This window comes from Lissotriton helveticus, chromosome 1_1 (assembly GCF_964261635.1).
Source record: "Lissotriton helveticus chromosome 1_1, aLisHel1.1, whole genome shotgun sequence".
NCBI lineage: Eukaryota > Metazoa > Chordata > Amphibia > Caudata > Salamandridae > Lissotriton > Lissotriton helveticus.
Genome location: NC_136057.1, coordinates 138,914,701 through 138,942,059, shown reverse-complemented (window position 1 = coordinate 138,942,059; position 27,359 = coordinate 138,914,701). Strand labels below are relative to the sequence as shown.

Below are 27,359 nucleotides of genomic sequence, written 5' to 3'. Positions count from 1 at the left end.
ACATACCATCACAATGTCTTTTAAAACCGACTGCCCCCTCCTCCTGCTTTCCTCTGTTTCTAAAACAAACCGCCTCCCCCCTCTCCCCCCCCAGCCGAATCCACTTTCCTGTTGAAGAAATGCCATAGCTGCTTGAAGCTTTTTCTATATCTGGTGCTCTCAGAGTGTACTTTACGTATTTATTTTTTTAGCAGAGAGAAGTACACCGAAGGGCACATGTACGTTTCACAGAATTCATAAGTGTATACTCCTGTCAAATGTCAATACTGTGGTCTTGCGTGCAGCTGCATTAAACCGATTTGCATATTCTGTGGCCAGCACGCCTGTGTTCATTCATCCTTTAGGATTCAAGTTATACTTTCTTATTTCGCTGTGATCTTGTGTTTTTTTGGTAACTAAATAATGGTATTAATTACTACCAAACGCTCTCATTTTAGCAAATACCTCGCACATATTCAAACGTAAATCTCGCCATTTGCATGGAAATGTTTGCTCCAAAGACATAGCCCACTGCGTTATTTTGCAAGGACTGGAACTTGTTACCTTATTCACAACCTTCGGTATCAATCAGGCAAGTTAACTGTAAGCTGTGTCTGAGGTCTGTGGCACAAAGGCCCCTGCTGCTTCACACTACGGCCCGTGTCTCTCCCCCATCGCCGCTCTCCCCGCTCCGCCCCCTGCTGCGGCCGTTTCACATTTCTCCTCCCCCCTCCCCACAGCAATGCCCTCCGTCCTACTGTTTTTGTTTTTTTGGTAACTAAATAATGGTATTAATTACTACCAAACGCTCTCATTTTAGAAAATACCTCGCACATATTCAAACGTAAATTTCGCCATTTGCATGGAGATGTTTGCTCCAAAGACATAGCCCACTGCGTTATTTTGCAAGGACTGGAACTTGTTACCTGCAATTACAACAAGAACTCCTGCTATAAACAAATTAACCCTCTGTGGTATCTTCTCTAAATTCAGTGATCGCTTCAGGTTATTCACAACCCTCGGTATCAATTGCCATTATAAATTACAATAACTTTTTATTTAAGTATTAATTATAAAAAAATAAAGGCCATTGTTATTTGTAATATGAAAACATATAAGTCACGTAAATAAAACATATTGCATTACAAATGCTATAGGTGTCACATTTGCAAAAGTTATAACTATTGGCATTGTAAATGACAAAGCTATCAATTTAGCTATTTTAAAAACCAACACATAAATAAAATATGTGTCATTTACAAGACCAATAGCTCCAACTTTTCTAATGCGAGACCTATTGCATTTCCAATGCTTGTCTTTAGAGGAGGACTTCCCTAAGCCCATATGTTTGTTAAGTAAGCTTGATTGCTTCGCTCACTACACTAAAGTGGTACCCAACTTTTACACCACCACCATCCCCACTTTCAAATGTCACCAGCCGCAACTGCTCAAGGCACAGGTCAGAAACTATCTTGAAAAAAGTGATAGCTGTGGAGTTAGGACAGGTTGTGTTACCTGCATTTCAGTGATTCCCAAAGCTGGTGTTGATGCAGAATTTATGCCCAGACCATTTCATTGTCTCTTCTCTCAATGGCGGCCCTCAACACTTTGAACGGGTGCTGTACTCAGGCTGCGATTGCATAGCGCCTGGTGCGCACGCATCCAAAACCTTTTCCAAAAGGTTGTCCCTTGTCTGCCTATCTGGAGCATAGTTACTCGGGCTGTGAATGGGCTGCTGCAAATAAACTAAAGAGGCCGTCTGAGTGATATCAGCAGGGCTTTCAGGAGGTTAATGTGGAATATCACTTAGGTGTGAATAGTGTCAGAACTCACATTCAGTCATTATTCATCCACCAATATATTCCTCTCACCCGCTTGAGAGTTCTGTGTGAACCTACATGAAAATCATGAATGAGCGAGCATGTACACAGAGTTACGAAAGCTTCTACTTGTCTGTCTTTCTGGAACTATTCTGTGAGGAAGCAAAGCTTGTGCTGCTGCCTGGTTTGTACCTGTCCTGTGATGCGGAAATCTTGTGCTGCTGATCTATCTTAACCTGCTCTGCGGAGGAGAATAACTTGCTCTGCTTTCACCCTGTCAACCTGAAGAAGGTCACATCCATTGCTGTTGCCCCATCTTATGAAAAAACAAAGGATATATTGAATGCACTTGTATAACATGCCCTAAGCACCGAGGGCACAATATTTGATGTGACATTTTTAAACCTATAGACCTCAGGAAGTTGCCTGATCCGCTAGGGATATTAGTCAAGTGCCGAAACATGTTGATGATAAAGATGGTACTGTTGCGCTCAGTCTTGTTGCAAGGGGACAGCACCTGAACAGTTGAGATGGTAGCAAGTTTCGAAACATATTGGCGCTAAAGAGAAGCAGGGTGAATTGTTCAATCCTAATAAAAAATATATATATTTTGTGGCATGGAGATACAAGTTACATTATTTGTAGGCCATCCTCACACAATTTTAATGTAGGTCTCAGAGTTCCCCAGAGGAACAACATAAATGTTGATATAAAGGCGATTACGTCACCCACACTAGGGAACGCATAACTAGGAGACTGTATAACCAGTGAACAGTAGTGCTCTCCGATGCTTCCCAGCGCTAGATGTGGAACCCACTGATGAAGCTCCGTAAGCAAGGGTTCATCATCCTATGTGAGTACATGAAGGTATATTAAGACCATAAGAGATTTGGCTGTTTCTTACAGGAGTTTTATACTTCTTGTCTATGTCTGTATACAGACAGAGGGGCTTATTGACAAGCGCAGTGTCCCACCGGAATGTCTCTTTTTATGATGTTGTGGCGGCCTTACCCATATCTACGAGAGCATGTAAAGCCACCCTGAGTGGCTTTACATGGCCTCGTATGGTGCAAGGCACCGCATTGTAAGTTGCTGCCTCATTATGCGATGGGGAGGCTTGCCATGGGCTCTATGGTGGGTGTTCCCACGTAACATCCATGTCATTTGACATATTACCAGATTTGCTACATGCTGTAAACCGGGGAAAGTGTCAAATGCCGACGCCTCCCCCGGGGTGGCATAAAGCTTGTTTTTGTGAAGAAAGGTGTCCCTACCCCAACAAAAACAACCTGATTTCAGCGCAGCAGAGATACGGTGCATTCCAGCCCTTTTCTTTTGAAGTAGGGCAGCATAGCAGGAGAGCTTGCAGAGCTGCCCTACACCAAAAACTAGTAAATGGGGCCCAGTGCCTTTAGTCCTTTTCTCTCTCTTTAGTGTGTTAGCCACCTGTGCTGTGCTTGTTCTCTGTGTGATGTTCCACCCTCTACTGCCACCTCTTGGTTGGGTTAGGGAAGGCTGCACTGATATTGTCCATGCTGCACCTTTGTTGTGTTGTGAAGCTCGGTATAAAACTTTACACCACACAAAAGACAAAACAGTTTGCCTTGCCAATGCTTGATTTCATTAAGAGAATGACAGAGTGAACACAAAATGTGCGAACAGGGTTTACTTTTCATTTTACCTGTGAACCAAGCAGTTGTGTAAATGTCGTCAATGATGTAAAATGTTCACACAAAACTGACAAGTGGCCCATGTCCTGTATAACACCTTTGGTCAGTTCTGGCATTTTAGGCAGCATCACTTTTCAAGCTGCGGTTTAAACCACTAATGCAGGTGTTAAAAGCAAATCTGAGGGCGGAGAGGCCAGGAACGCGGATGTGATAGTGTCACTCGTGAAATGGAAAATAAAATGCAGCTCCTGGCTTTCGGCTTTTTTAATAGTAGGCTATCAAAGGTGATAAGGCAAGGATAGCCTTAAACACTCCTTGGAAAAACAAACCGGTGCCTAAAAATACGACTCTTATGCGATCAGAGCGAGCCCACAGGTTGGTTATCGCCTGAAACACTTCAGGGATGCCCCCTGACCCCAAGAGGTACATCACGACTGCAGATGCCACTACAAGGGCTGTGAGTGTCTCCACTGATAGTTGCATATAGTGACCTCTTTACGAACACTTCTGACCATATTGTAAGATGCATTACAACACTTGTAGCTACCAGAACTGAATTAAAAAGAGAAAGTCACTGAGATGTTCATGGTGTGTAGATTTATATGGACTCCAATGACACTCCCGAACACGGGTGCCACTTTGTGAGTCGGGTCCTGGTCCGTAGTGCGGCACGGCGGCAGCGGGTTGAAGATTCTGGGGAAACTTACTTGCTGCGGCAGGCTTCTCATCTGTTGCGTCCCTGTGGTGTGAACAGGAGGCCAGCTCACTGAACCTTAGCGTCTTTAGGCTTTGGCTGGGCTGTGGAGACTTCTCCTCAAGCAGGAATCAGCAAGCAGGCACAGTCCCTCTCCTTTGCTAGCCACCAGGTTCAGCAGGTGCAGTCCACGTCGGCGCAGCCTCTCTTTGCTGGTTCCACAGTGCAATCCTAAGGACAGGATGCGGTTTGTAGCAAATGGTCTACCAGGCTCCCTCCCCCCTGAAGAACCACTTCCTGCGAAGTGTGGCATTTGGGCCTCCCAGGATGCACTGTTGTGCCCACTTCCAATATTGGAGAATCCCACTCCCGTCATGTGGAGTTCCCTAGCCCAACCCAGAGGTGCTTTTGGAAAAACAGTTTGACAACTGGTTTCCCCTCTCCTACCCCTAGGACCATCCTTTCTGCCTGAACAATGGAGCAGCCCCTCTCCCAAGTGTTACCCTTCAAAGGCAGCCTCTCCTTCAAAGCTCGCCATTTTGGCCAATACCAGTGTGGCTTCCCGCAGGAGGGAGGTGACACTGACTTTCAGAGCAGGCCTCTATTTTATGCTTTCCTGGGAGTCATTACCACGTCTCACCATGAGGGCAGAAAGCAGCCTCTGTGACAGGACCCCGTGTGCAACCAGTATGGGCACAGGAGAAGGAAGGAAACAAAGTGGCAACTTTGCTAAAGTTTCACACTGCAACTGGTTACATTAATTTCGACCAGAGAATCAAATCAAGCTTAATGTAACGAGCTGTTTGATACCTTGGATGGCCCACTTCGGTTGCACCATTCCAGAGTTAGCACAGCTGAGGGGTCAGCGTGTAACTGTGCACTACTCAACTGAGCAACAAGCTTTTCCACAGTAAAAATGACAGTTCTGCGTTTTTACTAACAGAACATGTAAAATTACATGTTCTGTTTGTGGAATATTTTACACCCTACCTTACGCCTCGATTGCCTGCCATATGGGTGACTTACATATATACCGGGGAGTGGGAGGGTCTGGCTTTGCCATTGGTTTAAGTTGGGCCAGCAGTTTGTGGGCTGGTGAGTCTCATTTTACTGGAGTCCCACACAGGGCGGCACAACCAGTGCTGCAATCCTAGGGTGGTGGGGCGGGGGGACCTTCTAGCCTACATGCCCTGGTTACCCTGGCTACTGTTTACTAGTGAGTTATAGATAAGTTAGTTCAGCCAATTGCGTAAAACCCAATTCAATATATCAGTTTAAGGGTAGGGGCATAGGCACTGAGGTCTGGTTAGCAGACTTCTGCTCAAACTATGGTGAAAAACTAGCAACATCAGTCCAAACATTTGGTGGACGCCTTTACAAATCTTATGGCGGCTCTAGACTTAAAGGTCTACTTTTCAAAGTCTTGTATAATGGTATGCAGCCCAAAAACAACAAAACCATAAGTTTGAATGTAAGGGGCAAGGCCATTGAAAAGGAGGAAACATTTACATATTTGGGGAATATGTTCAACAAAGATGAAATGTGATTCTCTACTCATGGCAAGGGCATAGCAAACAAGCAGAGTAATGGAGGGGCTCTTTAGATTTGCCTGTAAGTTAGGCCATAAGCCAGTGCCCAAGCTTGTTACTTTATACAAAGCAAAACACCTGTCGGTGGGATCTTATGGGGCGGGTGTGTGAAGCTACCAAAACAGCCGCTTGTTACAAGTTGTGGAAAATATGTTTATAAAATGCTTGCTGATGATTCCAAACAGCTCTGCCACCTCTTTTTCTCACCAAGAAGTGGGGTTTGGAATTTATAGAAGACGGCATCGACTCTGCCCCCCTGCTCTTATGGGCCAATATATGGGTCTCTGAAGAGTTGCAGTTTTCTAGGGCGATTATCGAAGACTGTATTAATCTGGATAAGTCTGTGAAGCTTCCTTGGCTCAGTTTTGTGAGGGATAGGTTATTTGAGATTGGGTTGGGCGAGTACTTTGAAACCCGATGAGTATTCCTACAAATGGGAAGGTTGTAATAAAAGAGGACTACAACCTCTGGGCAAACTTGCGTCATTCGCCATTGGAGGAGTCAGGTTCTAGCTGCCCTTTCATGCCAAAACAGCAATTTTACCTATCCTTTACCACGAATAGCCAGATGTGTTTTCTTTTAACAAGATTCCGTCTAGGCCCTTTGCACGTTTTAGTGGCATTTCCCAAACAATCTGGGCGTACGGAAAAGCTTACTACCTGCCCATGCGACAATAGTACAACCCAGAGCACCTTGCAATTTACTCTTTTCTGTGCACTTTATAAAGAACCGAGGAGTAGATTTTTGGTACCCTTGCTAATGAATATTCTCCAATGTATATATGTAGAGGGGTTTAAACACCTGCAATCACTGACCAATTCCGTTATTTGTAATGCAGTGTTACATTTTATTAAAACAGCAATGGGTATTAGGAAACGTTATGAATTACAGTAACTGGTTGGGGAGATGAAATGATTTGTATATTTTAATGTCAAACAATTATGAAATTCTATGGTCGGTGACGCACTTAATTTTAATCGTGATTTTATCTCACAGGACTTTTTATCTCTTTAATATTTTATAATTTAAAAATGTATTATCTGTTTGTTGAAATTTTGTGGTCCTGTGCCGAATAAAGTTAATTTGACTTGACTATACAAAAAGAGGCATTTCCTTACATGCCTAAAAAAGTAGAAGGCACCAATGCCTTAGGACATTCCAGGCTCGATTATCCCAACAGAGATTCCCTTGACGCCCCTTTCCACCTGATTCACAAACTGCTGAGAATCCAGACCGCAGCTGCAGAAGTGTTTTTACAGCGCCAGACTCTTATTTCTCCACGAGTCAATCATTTCTCTGGCTAGACCTATTACTCTTAAAGAAATCTACAGCCCATGTCAAGCTCTCCATGGCCCCGGAACACACTGACTTCACCATCAACCAGATATCTATCACCAAGCTAGGTCACTCCAACTCGCCACTGGACTCGCTCTCGACTATCCCTACCAGCAAAACATCTGGATCAAGTTGAAACTCCTACTCAGTTCAGATGATTAAGCTAGAGAATTCAATTTCATGAAAAACAAGAAGCATTGACACCTACCTCGAATTCCAGAACATTTAAATCTTTTCTCTCCCCACTGCCATTACTGTTAGCAATTCACCTCTGTCTATAGTAAGTCCCAAACCTAAAGGCAGCTACCTATGAACCCGTTCATAAAAAGGGAGCCCTGGAACCCAATGTGAATACGAGAGCTTGGGGGGCCACATAAAGGGTACGAATCGGTATATGAACTCTACAAACAATTCTACAGCGCAATAACAGACTCTTGATAATCATTTTCCCATAAATTTATTTATTTATACAGGCATTCATCATCTCATAGACCCCAGCAAGCAACCAGTTCCTTCCTATGTCAAAGTCAACGCTGTAAAGAGGTTTCCGTGAAAGGTTGCAAACCCTTAAGTGGCAGTCTCGCTTCGTCTAAACTGGACCTTCGATCACACCAAACAGAAGACAGGAGGCGCTTTGCATACCCAAAGTACCTTTATTAAGAAATTTCTAGGGTTAAAGAATGAGTAATGATTTAAAAACAAACAACTGGTATATTTGGCAAAGAGTGATTGATTGGGGCACACTGGTCAGCGCAGAGTGAAGGCACCCGAGCTCAGTAGCCAATGTTCCATTTTAGGGACAATCGACCACGAAGGAATTTCAATTTTATTCAGGTCAACATCACAATTTTTATGCAGCTTACTTTAGATCAACATTGTTCCAACACCAGCTGATATCATCACTGCTTTTATCAGAGGGGCAGATGGTTAAGAGCGCTGAACTCATCTGGGGTATTCCATTGTGCTGGGGTTTCTTCCCCTCTGTCAGACATCTGCACATGCGTGATTCCTTCTTTAATGTGCTGTGCTGATCCAGATCCTGCATTTGGCATCAGCGCTCTGCGGGTGACAGCTGGATTTCTGATATTAGATCTAACTTTAGAAGCTTGTGTTGTAAGGGGCAACTTACTAAACCGTCGTGAGTAGCCTATTGGACTCTGCATCTGCAAGAATTAAAACTTTTTCTACGATAAGGTTATTGGCAACCATGATTGAGGAGTAGAATTTGGGCACTTGAGGAATGAAGCTAGCAGCAAAATTAATATGCATGGAAGTGTCCAAAAATGGTGATCAGGAAGCATCTGGTCCAAATTGTCCCTTAGCATTACGCCAAGGAATAACACATCAACCGTCCATCAGGTCTTTGCAAAATGCATGCCAAAGTAACAGGTGGGAGGCGGTAAAGGAAGGCACTAGAGGTTCTGTAGAATTGAAGCTGCACAGGCAGGAGAGAGCTCTGCCCTTGTCGCAATGGAGAGCTCCGCACATCTGGCCCGTAGAAGAGTGCTTTGCCAATGCAGCATGGTGAAGAAAGATCTTCTGAACCCACTACTCGGAAGAAGGCAACGCCACCCACACGGCACGGCACAGGAGGAAGCTCTGCCCGTTCTCAGACATCTCCGAAGAGTGCAGAATCACTGAAGGAGAACGGGACAAACTTGTACCCGGATCCAGAGTAGAACTTGTTCTGGAATTCAACCCTATAAAAAACAAAAAGCAGACAATGAGAAAGAGCGAAAGGAGGGACATGTGGTGAGGCGTGCATTATCAAAAGAAAGACAGAGCGGAAGACCAGGATTAGTAAGGATGGACGGTGGGAGGGAGGAGGGAGATAAAGAGAAAGGATGACTGTGAGGCCTTCTCTTGGGGGACCGGAGCAGCCAGAGGTTACTGGGTGTTTTGGGGCCACAATGTTATTCCGCTCACAATGAGTGATCAAGCACTCCCTCTTAGCACTTGACTCTCTCAGGGTAGCGGGGCCGAGCATTCAAAATGTGGTCGGGTAGGTTTAACACAATAGAGAACAGGCAATAATCAGGATGTCCAGACAGGTCTATGCATTAAACAAGCAAATTACTTTAATACAGTAATGATAACACACTTACAATTAGTACAGACACTGAAAACCTGAAGTGCCTGGCACCTTCTGGGCAAGATAACCAACTGTAAACGTCAATATAGTTCCCTTGCTCTATGCACCATGTCTCTATGGTAATGTTATGTCCAATTTTTGTCCTCCATGAGGGAGGTTGATGGTAGGATGCAGAGTAATTGTCTCAAAATAAATGGGGACAAAACAATATTTGTGTGGTGACCACCTAACCCGTTCTGATCACCTATGCCAAGAGTCTTGACATCGTCATTAACAATCAACTCATCTTTGCCAAACACATTAATCACACCTCCAAAACGTGCTGCATCCTCCTGAAAGTGCTTCGAAAGATAATTCCGCTTCTTACGCTGGGGGCATGGACAGCTGTCCTTCATGGAGTAATCACCTTGCATCTGGATTTCAGTTACTCCACTTTTTTTTTAGGGATTTCTGGTTATTTTACTTCTAGACTTAAACTCATCCAGAACTCTGCCACCAGATTACATTGAGGCATACCAGCCTCCCTTTCAGTGTCATCTCACCTAAGCATGCTATGTTCAAGGCCATTTGTATAGTTCAGAAAGCAGTTAACACCACCACTCATGTCTACCAGAGACATAAGTTCATTCCTTACTGACCGGACAGACCTCTCCGTTCCTCCGGTACCACTGTGACTGGCTGTACCCTGCAATAAAGCCCAGCTCAGGGGACGCTCTTGTTACTTACATTGTCCTTAAGCTTCGGAATCAACTCTTGCTCTTATAAACATCAGCTGCCCATTACCTTTCAGAAAGAAGCGCAAACATATGTTTAAAATAATCCTGTACTTCCAATTCTCCACTTCTGGTTTCTGCCGACCATGGTCCGGTTCTTTCGGTGGCGGGGCACCTCTGGTAGGAGCTCCAGCTAATACCGGAAGTTCTACTCTCGACTGAGGTTCAACTGGTGAAATGTCCAGAACCATAGTGGCTAGGATGACTAATTTCAACAGTTCTGGATTCAGGGTGATCTCCTGCAGCCAAAGAGATGGACCCCTAAGCCAGGGGATGAAGACCAGCTGTCTCCAATTCCCATAGGTTCAGGGAAGACGTGGCTTGGCAGTTCGGGCTGGACTGTTCCCATGAGGCACAGGGTCAAGACTGATTTGCATATAGCTGGGTCTTTAACTGAGGTGGCGAAGTGAGTTAAAGAACGATGATGGTTTCAACCCAGATCTGTGACTGGGGATGAGTGTCTGATAAGTTTCAGCGCTCCGCCCATCATCTCCTTGTGTTTGCTCTAATTCGCATAGGAACAGGCAAACCACAGGACTAGGAAGAAAAAGGATGACACAGGTTTAACCCTTCCACTTGATGAAGGAGCAACTCTCCAGCCTAGACGTGCTCCTTCTTTTCCTATAGTAAACAAAAAAGTGATTGGTGGAATGCTTGAATTATTCTCAGCCATTGGCAATTTCTCAAAACTGTATCCCAGTCCATCATTATTTCGCCCACCATGACACTGCGGCTGAGACCCAGCCATAAGCAAGCCAGCCTTGATCCTGCTCCAAAATAAACAGTCCAGCCCGAGCCAACAGGTCAGGTCCTTTCTGAACCGGAACACAAGCATCCTAGCTAGGCCTCTTCAAATGCCGTAGAATTCCTAGGTTCAGGCCTAGTGCAGATGGACAGTGGCAACTCCTGCCACTTCCCTTCTCTTCTCCATTCAACCAGGTGCACAGGGCCTCCTCTTTGTTGAGACAAGTACTGAACATCAGCTGCGCGGGCCTATACACCTCTTCCTCTAGGGGACAAGCTTGGCCAATCAGGCCAGGCAGCATCTTCTAATAGTCCAGGTGCTCCCCCAATCCTGGGCAGAATTCATCCTTGCAGCACAAAGTCACAGGTTCCCTGCACTGCTGTCCCTCCTGGGAAGGGCTTGGGCTGGCTCAGGTGGATGTGGAATAGTGCTCTATGTAGAAACATTTCCCAAAGGGATGGTGTTCATCTAAATCCAGCACTCACCCGCCCATTCCCTACAAGGACTTTCATGCCAAACTATCAAAAAAGGCTTCGAGTGTAAAAATAAAGATGAAAAGTACATCAGAAAGGTACAGAGGGGAGAAAGAGGAGGGAATGGCAGAGTGGCCAGGAGACAGAGGAAAAAAGGTGGAAAAAGCAGACCGAAAAGGCGTCTGAGGTCACACTACATGTTACCTAAAACTGGACTACATGGACCTAAGTTACACCATTGGGCTGTGAGTGGTGCGCGCTGCCCCCCAGCACAAACTCCTGTGCGCAAATGTCCCCAGTTTGTCTATAGAAAAGCCAGGAATCAGAAGAGCGAGGGGTGACCAGGCATTCAGGTTACCTTTTCCAGAGACCCCATTCACACCCTATGCTGATGAGCTTTACATAATCTACAGTTAAATTCACAAAACCCCTAGTTTAATTTCACAGAAAACAGCTAAGTACAAAATAATACGCAAAAATAACCACACCATAAAATCGTATGCTTTAAAAAACAAGCATTTACAATGCAACGGTTTCGCCTTAGCAAAAGTTAGAGCTATTGGCATTGTAAATGACAACAATTTTATTTATGTGTTGGTTTTGAAAACAGATAAATAAATGGCATTGTCATTTACAATGCCAATAGCTTAATCTCTCGCAAATGACACACACCAACAGAGCCCCCCACACAGAGCCCTCCCCACACACACAGAGCCCCCCCCCCCACACACACACAGAGCCCCCCCACACACACAGAGCCCCCCCACACACAGAGCCCCCCCCCACACACACAGAGCCCCCCACTCACACCCACAGAGCCCCCCACACAGAGCCCCCCCCACAGAGCCCCCCCACACAGAGCCCCCCCACACAGAGCCCCCCCACACACTGCGAGCCCCCCCCACACACTGCGAGCCCCCCCCACACACTGCGAGTCCGCCCCCACACACTGCGAGCGCCACACACTGCTGCTTTTTACAAGGAGGGGCCGCATCAACCGAGAGGGTGACATAGGAAATCCATTGGACTAATCCGACGAGCGCTGCCTGGAAGTGTTTTTTAATGTTTTTTCTCAGTTTTTGGAAAACAACTAATATTGGGTCACTGGATATTTAAAAATAAAATAGATGCAGACTTCTTTTTTTTTTTTTACTATTTCTCAAGCGAATTATTATTTTATTATTATTATGCGTTCTTTTATAGCGCTCGATTACCCGTAGGCATCTCGGCGCTTGCCTTGGGAACCCGTCCTGGCTTTTTCCCTGTGAGATACCCGTACTGGGCATCCCGCCGCGGGGGGCCGTAGTGGAGATTAAGCAGGCTGATGCCCAGAGCTGCAGAGTGTGAACCCGTGAATCGAGTAGGCACCAAAACGAGAATTATCGAGTCCGTGGATATTTTGGGCTCAAGACCCTGCCGCGTCGGGAATTGAACCCTGGTCCCGGGTCTGACCTCTGCTTCAGTGTCTACCTCCTCTAACCAGTGAGCCACACTTCTCCACTAATTAACTTGCCAGCTGAGATGTGAGCAAATGTGTGCTTTTCGTGAAAGAAAAGCATCTGCGATGCTATAAAAAAAAAAAACCTTCCCAGAGCACGAGTTATACTTGTCCCGGGCCTGTATCCCCCCTCCTCCTCCTTTCCTCAAACGTCATCCTCCCGGCACTCGAACAACCCCCACCCCTTCCCTCTCCAAAGACACTCTCACTAGCAGGCTACTCCCCGATCGCCAATTGATGCCACAGGAAGGGATAGTAATGCGCGAGAAGAGGATATTACTACTTAAATACACAGACGGTAGCAAAGCAGCACATTCTTACAAGCAGCGCGTTATATCGGGCCCACCACACCCAGTAAAACCGAACCTTGTTGATGAACTAGGGCTTCAACGCCTCATCAGAGATAGAGTGCCCTACAATTGCACTACAATGCTTTGTGCGGATTGAAGGGATTCAAAGTCCGGAGTCTCAGAGATTAGATTTCAGTAACAGGGCCCCTGGAGGAGAGGCATTTATGCGTAACTCACACCCCGTAGTTCCAAACTGTCATAAGAGGCTCGGGTTATGCACAACACGTCACCCGGCAGCCTCCTCGATCGTAAAAGAAAGCAGACATGTATTGGGGAATGGTAGAATGTTACGCGGATCGGAGCGTGACAAGCTGGTGAAAAACTTCAACAATGCATGTTGTAAAGTGTGGAAAAATAGTACAGAAAAGAAGAACACGCCAGTGGTGAGCATTTGGGGTTAAAACAATGTTTATGAACTACTGCTGTCCTCTTGTAGGCATTGGGTTAAGCAACTGTTATTGCTACGACAGAGTCAATTACCACAATACAATTTAGACAGGGAAATTGAAGAACGGACAGCCTGCCTGCAGAGAGTGCCCAACTATGTTGGCCTCTTTTAAAGAAGTTAACGGAACTTGTAACAACCCTTCCATGAGACAAGAAATTCCTTTGAACAGAACAGTTCGTGTGGTGTGTGTCGACTCAGCTAATCGGCCTGCATGGGCAATGAGACAAACAGTCGCTCAGTGCTATGTAAGCACCATGCCTCAATCCTGACCTACAGCTGCAATATAAATCAGATTGACTTCATACGTAGTTTTATGGATAGTTTTTTGTTGTCAGCCAACGCAACAAGAAGGGGTTATTAGCTCCTGAACATACTACGTCTGCAATCGATTGTGCATGACATTTCCCTCTAATGAGTAGAATAGTCAAGAGGGTAAAAGGCGAACTTGTAGTAAGTCTAAAACTCACTGGAACATACCCGGGTCGCTGAATATATCTACTGTGAGGGACTCGACGGGGACTCTCAAAGCACCCCTACACTTTTAAAACAAGGTGCTTTTAAGTATTCGATGGAACATGCACGGTGGATTACCCGTACCTGTTTATTTCTAAAGCCTCCGAATACATGGAACCTGACTTTTTATTTGGAATTTATGCAAACTGTACGACAGATGAGACAGACAGGCCAACAACATTAGCCGTAACAAATGTTCAGTCCTGTTCAGCACAGCTCCATGTTAATTTCTGCTTTTGGCCTGGTGCAGGTTTTACATATTTGCCACAGTAAGCTTGGTTAGTGTGGCAATTTGGGGCCTCTAGACATTCGTACAGGAGCACTAGCAAACACCGCCAATGTATTATTATTATATAGGATTGTATTTATTATATTATATTATATATTATCAATTACCAAGCCGCACTGGTAAAGATGAAAAGCTAGAGTGTATGCTTTGGCGGAGAGCTCTCTTCGAGGTGCCCCAAACCTTCGATTGCTCACAGCCATCGCCTATCACTGGAATAGGACGCAGGTGCAGTACATACTTTCAAGGCACACGTCTCTGTGACTCGCACTCTGATGGCTGAACCCCATTTGAAAGATTGGCTTTGAGGGCCGAGACGTTCCCTTTCAGTGCAGCCAAAAAAGAAATATCACTAGGAAAAAAACACATTACTGTTTCCACTGCATTTCAGACGCTTTGATGAACCAGTATTAACATGCAGCTCACGCATTCTTCAAGGTGACTGCAAAACACATCGCGTTCGCCGCCGGAAGAATAGGAGTCGCAAGAGCAACGTTCACTAAAAGGGAAAAAAAATAAGGCATGTGCCTCGAAACACTGGCGGAGGGCTTGAAATGCAAGTATGCAATGGTTCAAACCGTCACACAATTAAACAAGCACCTACGGGCATACGGACAGCGGGAGGGGGGGGGGGCGGGAAGACGATCAGCGGGAGGGGGGGCAGAACGGGCACACGGATAGTGGGAGGGGGGGCAGGAACGGGCACACGGACAGCGGGAGGGGGGGCAGGAACGGGCACACGGACAGCGGGAGGGGGGGCGGGAACGGACAGCGGGACATCACGCAACCCACCCCTACAAAGGACACTTCTGAAATGGTGGAAAACAAAGCTGTAAAAAAAAAAAAAAAAAAACACACCGCCCACCGCCGCATGACGATCGCAAGGGGGCGGGATGAGTAAAAATGGCCGGAACGCCCACGAATCTGTTCCGGCCATGACGGACAGATCTCTGTTCCAATGGCTAGCCTCCATTTATGGAGCTAGCCAATGGAACAGAGGGGCGGGACATGAGTACACATCTCTAGACATAAGATTTCGCCTTGCGCGAAAGTCTGCTTGCGCAGCTTTCGGCGAGGCGAAACCTAAACAACACCTCTACCGTCTGGCTCCCCATTCTTTCCCGCTCAAAAAAGGCAGCGACTCAAAATGCTGGGTCGTACATGATGCTCCTCCCCAGAATGAAAAAAAGCCTAAACTGCCTTGATCTGGCTACTTCTCAAAATAAACCAGTCAGCTCCACATCACTGACTCACCTGCACACCCCCTCGCCCCCCCCCCACCCCCCACCATCAAGGTCCTGGCAAGGGCACAGCTTCCATTGGTGCAGCAGGTGCAGTGGCACTGGGGCCCTGAGGGACCCAATGAACCTGGATTATTATTGCTGTAATTTACAATTCAAACAGTAACCAAGGGGCTAATTTCCTTCCTTGCACTAGGACCTACGACACGCTGGCTACTCTACTAGGTCAAAGACTTCTGCAAACTCGTTCGGATGCAGAGTTGTCCATTTTGTTCTTCAATATAAGAAAAGCAAATGGATGACGCCTGGCAACTCACCCAACCAATGACCTGATTTTTGTTTTTTTATGATGACTTTTGCTGTTAAAACTAGAAATTTGGAAGGAGTAGCAAAGAAAATGTACTTACCTTTGGTAACAATATTTCTGGTGAATACTCTAACCAGACTCCTCACCTTGTGAATACTTCCACAGGCACAAGACTGGATCCAGACATTTTCCAGCACTGGTAGGTGGCGTCATGCAGCTCTGCGCAGACATCATTCCTTTCGGGAAGTGACATATAGAGCTGCATATAAGAGCTACCCATGCCTGCCATTGGTTGCTTTCTAGGTTGTCCACGTCTCAGACGCAGAGGTCGTTGGCAAATCGATAAGACTAGTGTGCAGATGTCTAGATTGGGAGGTTCAGTGAGATACAGATACATAGTTACTGAAGGTAAGTACGTTTTTCTTCTGATGGGTACTTTTGACCACAAATTCCTCACCTTGTGAATAAATAACAAAACGGAACAGCCCAAGGTAATAGATCTATGAACTGGTTCAGACCAAAAAGTCCAGAAGGACTGAGCTGGAGAAATGTCCCACAACGGACCGGACCGTCGAGATAGTAGTGTTTTATGAAGACATGTGGCTCCCTGACAAATGTCCAAGAGAGGCACTCCGCATGCTAGCACAGTGGTAGAAGTTCTAGCCCTTGTGGATTGAGCACGTTAGGCTGCTTCTTAGCCAGGGCGCAGCAGGTCTTTATGCAGAGAAGAATCCATCAGGAGCTGGTACGTTTCTGCCCTGCCTTACCCCTCTTTGCTCTGGAAAAGCCTACGACAAGCTGATCATCCACTCGGTGTTCCTCTGGAGTCTGAAGGAGTCTCTCTTTCCCCTCAGAAGGATGAGGTGAACCAAAGAATAAAGCAAAACCAAAGGGGATGATGGACGGAGTGTTGAACATTGCAAGCACTCACCCGATCTGGGTTTAATCCATCAACATTCTTTAGCTCACTCCGCCACCCCAGTTCAGACATGGCCATATGCAAATCAGTCTGACCCTGTGCTTCATGGGAACAGTCCAGCCCGAACTCTGAGCTTTGGATCACTGAGCTAGCCAACTTTTTTTGCGAATAAAATCCAGCTTATTCAAGCCTCCTTCGCTGTAGCTGCCACTCCGGCTATCAGCGATTTGCCTGTGTCTCCTCTCTCTCCTAACCAGATGAGCCCCTCTCTTTGAGTTTTTTTCTACCTATTACTCACCAAGCCTCCTTTAATTTACTGTCCAATCTAAAATCTGGCTCCCCCTAGATCCCTGCCCGGCAAAAGTGATTGCACAAGTGGTACATGTGCTCAACCCCCTAATTAACCCTGTGCTTAACCTCTCCTTGAGCACAGGAACGGTCCCTCTGCGGTGGAAACAAGCCCTGATACTACCTCTTTTAAAAAAAACTAATCTCGATCCTAAAGTACACCCAAATTACAGACCTATTTCGCTTCTGCCCGCCCTAGCGAAAGTAGTTGAGAAGCATGTGCATCTCACTCTGGCCAATTTTCTTGAATCCAACAATATCCTGCATCCTTCACAGTCCGGGTTTCGATCCAACATGAGCACCGAGACTGCGTTGCTTGAAGTCACTGAGGTCATAGGAGAAACTCTGGACGCGGGGGGAAGAGCCATGTTGGTGATGCTTGACCTATCGGCGGCCTTCGACACCGCCCCCCACGACCGTCTCCTTCTTAGACTCTGGGAGATCGGTCTAAGGGGGTCGGTGTTCGGTTGGTTTAAATCCTTCCTTGCAGATAGTCAACAAACGGTCTGGGCTCCCCCTTTCTCTGCCATGATGCCGCCTTTGGAAGTGGGAGTGCCTCAGGGCTCTATACTAAGCCCCACGCTTTTTAACATCTATATGTCCCCACTGGCGGCTCTGGCAGAGACCTTCGGAGCTCAGATTGTGTCGTACGCTGATGATACTCAGCTTCTCAGTTTCACGTGCGAGAAAGGCGCCGACTTCAATGGTAAGAACATCAGAGATTGCCTTGAGGCAGTTTTCGGCTGGTTTCAGCTAAACTGCCTCAAGTGCATCTCTGCTAAGTCGGAAATACTTTTTTTGGGCGGCCCCCCTGATCCCATTTGGAAGGCCTGGTGGCCTTCCGCCATGTTCCCTCCGGCGAGTGACTCGGTTGTCGCCAAAAATCTCGGGATTCTTATTGATAATTGCCTTTCGTTCAAAGCCCAGATATCGGGCTTGCTGGGCAAATGTTATGCCATCTTAAAGATGCTTCGGAAATTTTTGCCCCTTCTCTCAGTTGACCATAGAAGAGTTACGGTACAGGCATTGATCGATGCTCGCCTAGACTATGCTAATGCACTTTACCTGGGTCTCCCTGACTTCCTCTTATCTCGCCTCCAAGTTGTTCAAAACTCGGCAGCACGTGCCATCTTTGGTCTGACTAGGAGGGCCTGTGCCAGTGCTCTTCTCACCACTCTTCACTGGCTTCCGATAAAAAAAGGATCATCTTTAAAACAATGACGTTGGCTTTCAAGGCATTGCACGGCCTGGGAGCCTTCTATCTCCGGAAACGGGTGAACTTTTACCTGCCTTCCAGATCACTCAGATCGGCCTCCCTAGCCTTGGCCTTGGTTCCTACCACAAGGCAGGCCAGGTGTGGCGGTCGCTCTTTCAAACTCCTCGCCCCTCAGATATGGAACACTCTTCCTGTGTCCCTCAGAACCACGGGTAGTCTGCTCACTTTCAGGAAGTGTTTAAAGACCTGGTTGTTCACCCAATAAAGTTATCCGGCCCTCCCACACCGCTGTCTAGTGATGGATCTTAAGCGCCGGGACACTCTTCGGAGTAGCCAAGTGCTATAAAAAAAACCACATAACATAACATAACATAACTGCCAAGCCACGTCTTCCCTGGACCGGAAACAAGCATTCTGGGACCTGTTTCGTGTTCATAACCCTAATCAGCCAGGCTAGCTTGAATCCAGTGGTAGAGTGAGCAAGGGACCCACGTCTGGGCATACACGTTTTGGCTAATGAACCCGAAACCGGTCCCAGGATGCTTGTTTCCGGCTTGGCAGTTCAGGCTGGACTGTTCCCATGAGGCACAGGGTCAGACTGACTTGCATATGGCCATGTCTGAACTGGGTTGGCGGAGTGAGCTAAAAAATGATGATGGATTAAACACAGATCAGTTGACTGGGGGCGAGTGCTTTCAATGTTCAAAACTCCATCCATCATTCCCTTTGGTTTTGCTTTGTGAACCAAAGAATGCCAGGAGGGTAACTGACTTGAAAAGTGATGACCACTTTGGGTAGACAGAAAGCCCGGCTCCTCAAAACCAACTCATCATGGAAGAAGGTGGTGTAAAGAGGATTTACACAGAGCGTGAAGTTTACTCGCATGCCTAGTTGATGTTATGGCAATGAGGAGGACCGTCTATAAGTTCCGACCTATCAAGGGACAGCGGTGCCGAGGCTCAAAAGGGGGTCACATAAAGAACGTGAAGACTAAGTTCAAGTCCTACTCGAGCATCACATGGGGTTCAGTGGGAACTAGAATTGCAAACCTTTTAAAAAAAAACTTTTCATAACTGCTGTGCTGGCGACTGCAGGAACGCCGAAAAAGCTGATACGTATCCCTCAACAGTGCCCTTATCAAGAGAATGCTAGGCGAGGGAGAAAAACAGCAAACCCGTAGATAACTTTTCCTGTAAAGGGTGCCGCACCAGTCTACAAATGTATCCCAATGGCGGGCGGGCATGGATTTAGTGGAGGGAGGTCTCATCGGCAGGATGATATCAGCGACTTTAGGGTGCAGGTCGAAGGAAGTCAATGGGCGCCACTCCATCTCCAAGCATGGAGATGCAAAGTGTGCAGGCCCAAGTGCAGAACCCAACCCTGCTGCAGGCACAGGAGATCCTCCTAAAGAGGCAGATTAACTGTAGGACCGATGCTCATGCCCATGACTTCCGGGTACCACACACTCTTGACCCAATCCGGTGCCACTAGAATGACCCGTGGCAAAAGAGGCAGAGATGTGAGGCATACAGGAGTTTTGAATTATATTTTAGATAAAATGTGTCTACAAGTGAGAGCTGATTTGGAAACTTCAGATTGCAGAAGTGCTGACATTTCGCGTTCTCAGTAGTCGTGAAAACATTGAGCAAATGTTCGCTCAATTGCTGGAAGATCGCCTGTGCCATCTCTGGTTGTAACTACCATTCATGATCCACTGGGCACCTCCGGCCGAGTTTGCCTGCGCTGGTGTTTAAAGATCCCGCAGGGTGGTTCACCACCATGGAAATCCCTGGGCGGTCCTGCCATTTCCAAAGGCGGAAGGCCTGCTGGCACAAGGTCTAATATGCCACCCTGTCCTGACTACTACGGCCATAGTGCAACATTGTCTGTGAGCACCTGTATCAGCTGTCCTGCAGAAGATTCAGGTGCGACTTCAGCTTGTCGATAGCAAACCCAATTATGTTAGGCGGTTCAGTGTCACCTGGAGGTGGTAGACGACTGTCTTAGTGAGCTCCCCTTCAAAAGTCGGTCACTGACGTAGAAGAAGACTGGTACTCTCGGACTCCATATCCAGTCTTCGGGCCTGGGCAGACAAGACTTGGGCTACTGTTCGCATCCTGAAGCAGTCCTACCCGAGGAAGGCGTTGAGAGGGCAGAGATCTAAAATAGAATGAAAGCCTCCATCCTTATTCGGCACAGGAAGTAGCTGGAGTAACACCCAGTTCCTACTTCCAAGGGTGGAGCTTTCTATATGGCCAATTAGATGGGCAGATAGTCCTTCAACAGCCACCCAGAGGACGGTGGAAGGTGTGGTGCCACGAAGGGGCCGAAAGGGGTGGTTGGCTTGAGGAGTCTGGTGCTGACAGATGGGAAAACCTCTACCACAGCAACAAAGAGAATAAAATGACTACCTTAATTGCCTCATGGAAGTAGACAGGCCGAAAGAATGAGCCGTGGTCCTGCTCTCTTTAAATCGCTCAAAGACTGAGTTGGCTTTATCCCCATAAAGGCTGGAACCGTAGAAGGGCATGTCCATTAAAGATGCTTGGATGTCCCCAGAGAAATCTGGATCTTAGCCAGGTAAGACTAGGGATAGCCACACTGTTGCCCATGGCATGTCCAGAAGTAATCCATCATCTCCAGTATGGAGCGTAATATAGATTTTGATGCAACACTTCGCTTCGGACATTAATTTGGATTTCAATGGTTGGTAGTTGCAGGTTGAGTACTACAGAGCCCTGTGCATCATGACAGCAAAAGAAGGCATTTTCCTCTGCAGCGGGACCTGGAGGAGACAAGACCAGTATCAGGCAAGGTGTCAAGCCTATTGGCATTCCGTAGCTCCTCATACTAGTTGTCGTCCTCATACTGGGGAACATAATCATCTTCTCATAGTTTTCATTCTCTGAATATGCGCCGAATTGTTTATGTAAAGTCTGGGGCATACCATGAGGTAAGGGCAAAGGTTCAGAGTTAGAGGCACTTGCAAAGGTTTGCATGCTGGATGGCACCAGGCATGACTTTGGTTGAGGTTGTGGCAGATTCTTTTCAGAGTAGGATAACACAGTAGGCTGTACATCCTCATCCAGCGTGGATACGAATGGGACGGTGCAGTTGTCGTCCTGGAGCCAAAGCGGGCACTGATATAAGTGCTGGACCCGATGCCCATCTAAGGGGCGTAGATGGTGCATAGGGTGGACCTGCTGGTCCAAGTGCAACTGAGGGTTTCTGCGGTTCCTTGAGGCCCAAATACGCATAAGTGGGAGCTGGTTAATTGCCGAAGATCCATAGCATAGACTCTCTGAAGGTACCTGATTGGTGCAACATCGCAGATGAACCTGTGAAGTTAGGGTGCATTGGGACAGGGGCAGAATTGGCTCAGATGGAGATCGGGAGTAAGACAGAGAGGCACGTTGACGCCCTCGCTGGAGTTCGAGAGTGACGGGAAGGGCTAGCTTCCCGCTTAGATTTTGTTATGTTTCTTCTTCGATAAACCCAAAGACTTAGACCATGACGAGGACATGCCGGGGAAACAGGATCTTCCATTAGACTTCGACCGGTCATGGTGAAAAGTCTTTTGGTGCTTCACGACGTAGTTTAGCTTCACGTTCCTGAATAGCTTTTGGGTACATCTCGGTGCAGTCACCACAGGCCTTCGAGTTGCGGTCCGACCCCATGCACTACAGACAGACTTGTGCAGGTCGGTAAAAGACATTTATTCAAGACAGACCCTGCACAGTTTGAATCTTGCCGCTTAGATTTTGTTATGTTTCTTCTTCGATAAACCCAAAGACTTAGACCATGACGAGGACATGCCGGGGAAACAGGATCTTCCATTAGACTTCGACCGGTCATGGTGAAAAGTCTTTTGGTGCTTCACGACGTAGAGTTTAGCTTCACGTTCCTGAATAGCTTTTGGGTACATCTCGGTGCAGTCACCACAGGCCTTCGAGTTGCGGTCCGACCCCATGCACTACAGACAGACTTGTGCAGGTCGGTAAAAGACATTTATTCAAGACAGACCCTGCACAGTTTGAATCTTGCCATTTTAGGAAGTGACATTTCAGCACACTGGATAATTTCTTGAGTAAAGCTCTGGTGAAAAAACAGGGAGACGCTCCAGATCCGTGTCTGAAGGTGCGGAAAGAAAGGAACGGACGTCAGCACGCATTGGGCGGAGCTCTTATACAGCTCAGTACGTCACTTCCAAAGCAAAACTGCATCAGTATGGAGCTGAACAATGCTACTGACCGCCGCACTAAGGTACTGATGAAAAGTTTTTGTATACAGTTTGACAACTGAGGCACCATTAACAAGATGAGGAATCTGCGGTTGGAGGTATCGATCAGAAAGAACAAATCAAACGAGACATTTTTAGGCATGGCATTTTATGCCTTGCACTCTTTGGTAACTAAGTGAAGCTTTGCTCAACCCCCTTCATGGCGAGGCTTAGAGACAATCATCCTTAACTGTCCAACTAGGTCCCAAGTCCTCGCATCCCCTCTCTCAATCAGCTCCCTCGCCAAAGAAATATCCAGTCTGCTCCACACCTGCTGTGACACCGTGCTCTGGATCAAGGCACGCGAAGGACCCCTCTCCAAGAAGGAAGCATAGGGAAGGCAATAGGCTGCTGATGGCAGGGCGCCCAGGTGTTCTCAGGCAGTAGCTTAGAGCAGTGGTGACCAAAGAGGCGCTATCTCAGCTCCTCATACCCAGACCAGGGAGGCGCTCTCTCGGGTCACACACCGCCGACTGTCAGCAGTGGACGGCCACAGCACTTCCACAGTTCGTGACTACAAAAGACTTCTTCCAAGACGACAACAACATGCAATCATCCGGGCCAAACACCAGGTGGCGATCTAATGCAAAGTGTAGTATCATATGCCTTGAACAGATCGTTCTGACCATTCTTTCCCCTCCCTCAGGCTCATCCCCTCCAGCTGCCTGTACTCACCAGTGCAGACGCAGGGCGTGCAGAAAGGCAGAGAGTCCCTCCATCACCAGCAGAATAGCTATGGTGAGTATGGCGAAGAAGCCGAAGACGGGCACCAGGACCACCCCCCAGTAATAATGCAGGTTGCTGAAACCGATGTGCATCACCATGGTCCACAGCACCTCGGAGAGCTCTGGGGAGACAATGGAGTAGACATCAAAGGAGGAACACAATAGAGGTGAAACATCACAAGAGGGGTTTGTGATCAGAGCAGGGATGAGAGAGGTGAGCCATCACAAGAGGGGTTTGTGATCAGACCAGGGATAAGAGAGGTGAGACATCACAAGAGGGGTTTGTGGTCAGAGCAGGGATAAGAGAGAGAGAGACATCACAAGAGGGGTTTGTGATCAGAGCAGGGATAAGAGAGGTGAGACATCACAAGAGGGGTTTGTGATCAGAGCAAGGAAGACAAGACAGGTGAATGATCAGAACAGATAGCTTGTACACAGAGCAGTTTTTTTCATCTGAGAGAGAGAGAGAGAGAGCTAAGGAACGGGGCGAGAGAGAGAGCTAAGGAACGGGGCGAGAGAGAGAGCTAAGGAACGGGGCGAGAGAGAGAGCTAAGGAACGGGGCGAGAGAGAGAGAGAGCAGGAACGGGGCGAGAGAGAGAGAGAGCAGGAACGGGGCGAGAGAGAGAGAGAGCAGGAACGGGGCGAGAGAGAGAGAGAGCAGGAACGGGGCGAGAGAGAGAGCAGGAACGGGGCGAGAGAGAGAGCAGGAACGGGGCGAGAGAGAGAGCAGGAACGGGGCGAGAGAGAGAGCAGGAACGGGGCGAGAGAGAGAGCAGGAACGGGGCGAGAGAGAGAGCAGGAACGGGGCGAGAGAGAGAGCAGGAACGGGGCGAGAGAGAGAGCAGGAACGGGGCGAGAGAGAGAGCAGGAACGGGGCGAGAGAGAGAGAGAGCAGGAACGGGGCGAGAGAGAGAGAGAGCAGGAACGGGGCGAGAGAGAGAGAGAGCAGGAACGGGGCGAGAGAGAGAGAGAGCAGGAACGGGGCGAGAGAGAGAGAGAGCAGGAACGGGGCGAGAGAGAGAGAGAGCAGGAACGGGGCGAGAGAGAGAGAGAGCAGGAACGGGGCGAGAGAGAGAGAGAGCAGGAACGGGGCGAGAGAGAGAGAGAGCAGGAACGGGGCGAGAGAGAGAGAGAGCAGGAACGGGGCGAGAGAGAGAGAGAGCAGGAACGGGGCGAGAGAGAGAGAGAGCAGGAACGGGGTGAGAGAGAGAGAGAGCAGGAACGGGGCGAGAGAGAGAGAGCAGGAACGGGGCGAGAGAGAGAGAGCAGGAACGGGGCGAGAGAGAGAGAGCAGGAACGGGGCGAGAGAGAGAGAGCAGGAACGGGGCGAGAGAGAGAGAGCAGGAACGGGGCGAGAGAGAGAGCAGGAACGGGGCGAGAGAGAGAGAGAAGGAACGGGGCGAGAGAGAGAGAAGGAACGGGGCGAGAGAGAGAGAAGGAACGGGGCGAGAGAGAGAGAAGGAACGGGGCGAGAGAGAGAGAAGGAACGGGGCGAGAGAGAGAGAAGGAACGGGGCGAGAGAGAGAAGGAACGGGGCGAGAGAGAGAAGGAACGGGGCGAGAGAGAGAAGGAACGGGGCGAGAGAGAGAAGGAACGGGGCGAGAGAGAGAAGGAACGGGGCGAGAGAGAGAAGGAACGGGGCGAGAGAGAGAGAAGGAACGGGGCGAGAGAGAGAGAAGGAACGGGGCGAGAGAGAGAGAAGGAACGGGGCGAGAGAGAGAGAAGGAACGGGGCGAGAGAGAGAGAGAAGGAACGGGGCGAGAGAGAGAGAAGGAACGGGGCGAGAGAGAGAGAAGGAACGGGGCGAGAGAGAGAGAAGGAACGGGGCGAGAGAGAGAGAAGGAACGGGGCGAGAGAGAGAAGGAACGGGGCGAGAGAGAGAGAAGGAACGGGGCGAGAGAGAGAGAAGGAACGGGGCGAGAGAGAGAGAAGGAACGGGGCGAGAGAGAGAGAAGGAACGGGGCGAGAGAGAGAGAAGGAAGGGGGCGAGAGAGAGAGAAGGAAGGGGGCGAGAGAGAGAGAAGGAAGGGGGCGAGAGAGAGAGAAGGAAGGGGGCGAGAGAGAGAGATGGAAGGGGGCGAGAGAGAGATATGGAAGGGGGCGAGAGAGAGATATGGAAGGGGGCGAGAGAGAGATATGGAAGGGGGCGAGAGAGAGATATGGAAGGGGGCGAGAGAGAGATATGGAAGGGGGCGAGAGAGAGATATGGAAGGGGGCGAGAGAGAGATATGGAAGGGGGCGAGAGAGAGATATGGAAGGGGGCGAGAGAGATATGGAAGGGGGCGAGAGAGAGATATGGAAGGGGGCGAGAGAGAGATATGGAAGGGGGCGAGAGAGAGATATGGAAGGGGGCGAGAGAGAGATATGGAAGGGGGCGAGAGAGAGATATGGAAGGGGGCGAGAGAGAGATATGGAAGGGGGCGAGAGAGATATGGAAGGGGGCGAGAGAGATATGTAAATGTAAATGTAAATGTAGTATACTTGTAAAGCGCACAGCTGCCCCAGCAACGGGGCGTCCCGGCGCTGTATAACTCTGGGGAACCCGTCCTGGCTTTCCCTGTGGGATGGTCCCTTGCTGGGAGTCCCCAAGGTGGAGCCAGGCATCCCCGGAATTGGTGGGGCCGTTGTGGAGATTAGGCAAGCTAATGCCCAGAGTTGCCGAGTGGAACCCCTGATTAGAGTAAGCACCGAAGCGAGAATTATCGAGTCCGCTGACCAAGGTCCACAACCCTGCCGCGTCGGGAATTGAACCCTGGTCCCAGGCTGACTTCTGCTCTCAGGCCTGCCGCCTCTAACCAGTGAGCCACACTACTCCACATGGAAGGGGGCGAGAGAGATATGGAAGGGGGCGAGAGAGATATGGAAGGGGGGCGAGAGAGATATGGAAGGGGGGCGAGAGAGATATGGAAGGGGGGCGAGAGAGATATGGAAGGGGGGCGAGAGAGATATGGAAGGGGGGCGAGAGAGATATGGAAGGGGGGCGAGAGAGATATGGAAGGGGGGCGAGAGAGATATGGAAGGGGGGCGAGAGAGATATGGAAGGGGGGCGAGAGAGATATGGAAGGGGGCGAGAGAGATATGGAAGGGGGCGAGAGAGATATGGAAGGGGGCGAGAGAGATATGGAAGGGGGCGAGAGAGATATGGAAGGGGGCGAGAGAGATATGGAAGGGGCGCGAGAGATATGGAAGGGGCGCGAGAGATATGGAAGGGGCGCGAGAGATATGGAAGGGGGCGAGAGAGATATGGAAGGGGGCGAGAGAGATATGGAAGGGGGCGAGAGAGATATGGAAGGGGGCGAGAGAGATATGGAAGGGGGCGAGAGAGATATGGAAGGGGCGCGAGAGATATGGAAGGGGCGCTAGAGATATGGAAGGGGCGCGAGAGATATGGAAGGGGCGCGAGAGATATGGAAGGGGCGCGAGAGATATGGAAGGGGCGCGAGAGATATGGAAGGGGCGCGAGAGATATGGAAGGGGCGCGAGAGATATGGAAGGGGCGCGAGAGATATGGAAGGGGGCGCAAGAGATATGGAAGGGGGCGCAAGAGATATGGAAGGGGGCGCAAGAGATATGGAAGGGGGCGCGAGAGATATGGAAGGGGGCGCGAGAGAAATGGAAGGGGGCGCGAGAGAAATGGAAGGGGGCGCGAGAGAAATGGAAGGGGGCGCGAGAGATATGGAAGGGGCGCGAGAGATATGGAAGGGGGCGCGAGAGATATGGAAGGGGGCGCGAGAGATATGGAAGGGGGCGCGAGAGATATGGAAGGGGGCGCGAGAGATATGGAAGGGGGCGCGAGAGATATGGAAGGGGGCGCGAGAGATATGGAAGGGGGCGCGAGAGATATGGAAGGGGGCGCGAGAGATATGGAAGGGGGCGAGAGAGATATGGAGGGGGCGAGAGAGATATGAAGGGGGCGCGAGAGAGATATGAAGGGGGCGCGAGAGATGTGGAAGGGGGCGTGAGAGATAAGGAAGGGGGCGCGAGAGATAAGGAAGGGGGCGCGAGAGATAAGGAAGGGGGCGCAAGAGATAAGGAAGGGGGCGCAAGAGATAAGGAAG

The 27,359-nt window shown here is 48.8% G+C and overlaps 1 protein-coding gene across 4 annotated transcripts in view; it reads right to left on the bottom strand.

Moving 5' to 3' along the window:
* Positions 1-7,720: 7,720 nt before the first annotated feature.
* Positions 7,721-27,359, bottom strand: part of TCIRG1 (T cell immune regulator 1, ATPase H+ transporting V0 subunit a3) — a 137,447-nt gene continuing 117,808 nt past the window's right edge. For all 4 annotated transcript variants that reach the window (XM_078656554.1, XM_078656710.1, XM_078656483.1 and 1 more), the window contains exons 19-20: positions 23,251-23,422; positions 7,721-8,787 (exon numbers count right to left, since the gene is read on the bottom strand). In XM_078656554.1, the coding sequence (XP_078512680.1) occupies positions 8,697-8,787; positions 23,251-23,422 (263 nt within the window). In that variant the 3' untranslated portion in view covers positions 7,721-8,696. The remainder of the gene's footprint in view (positions 8,788-23,250; positions 23,423-27,359) is intronic.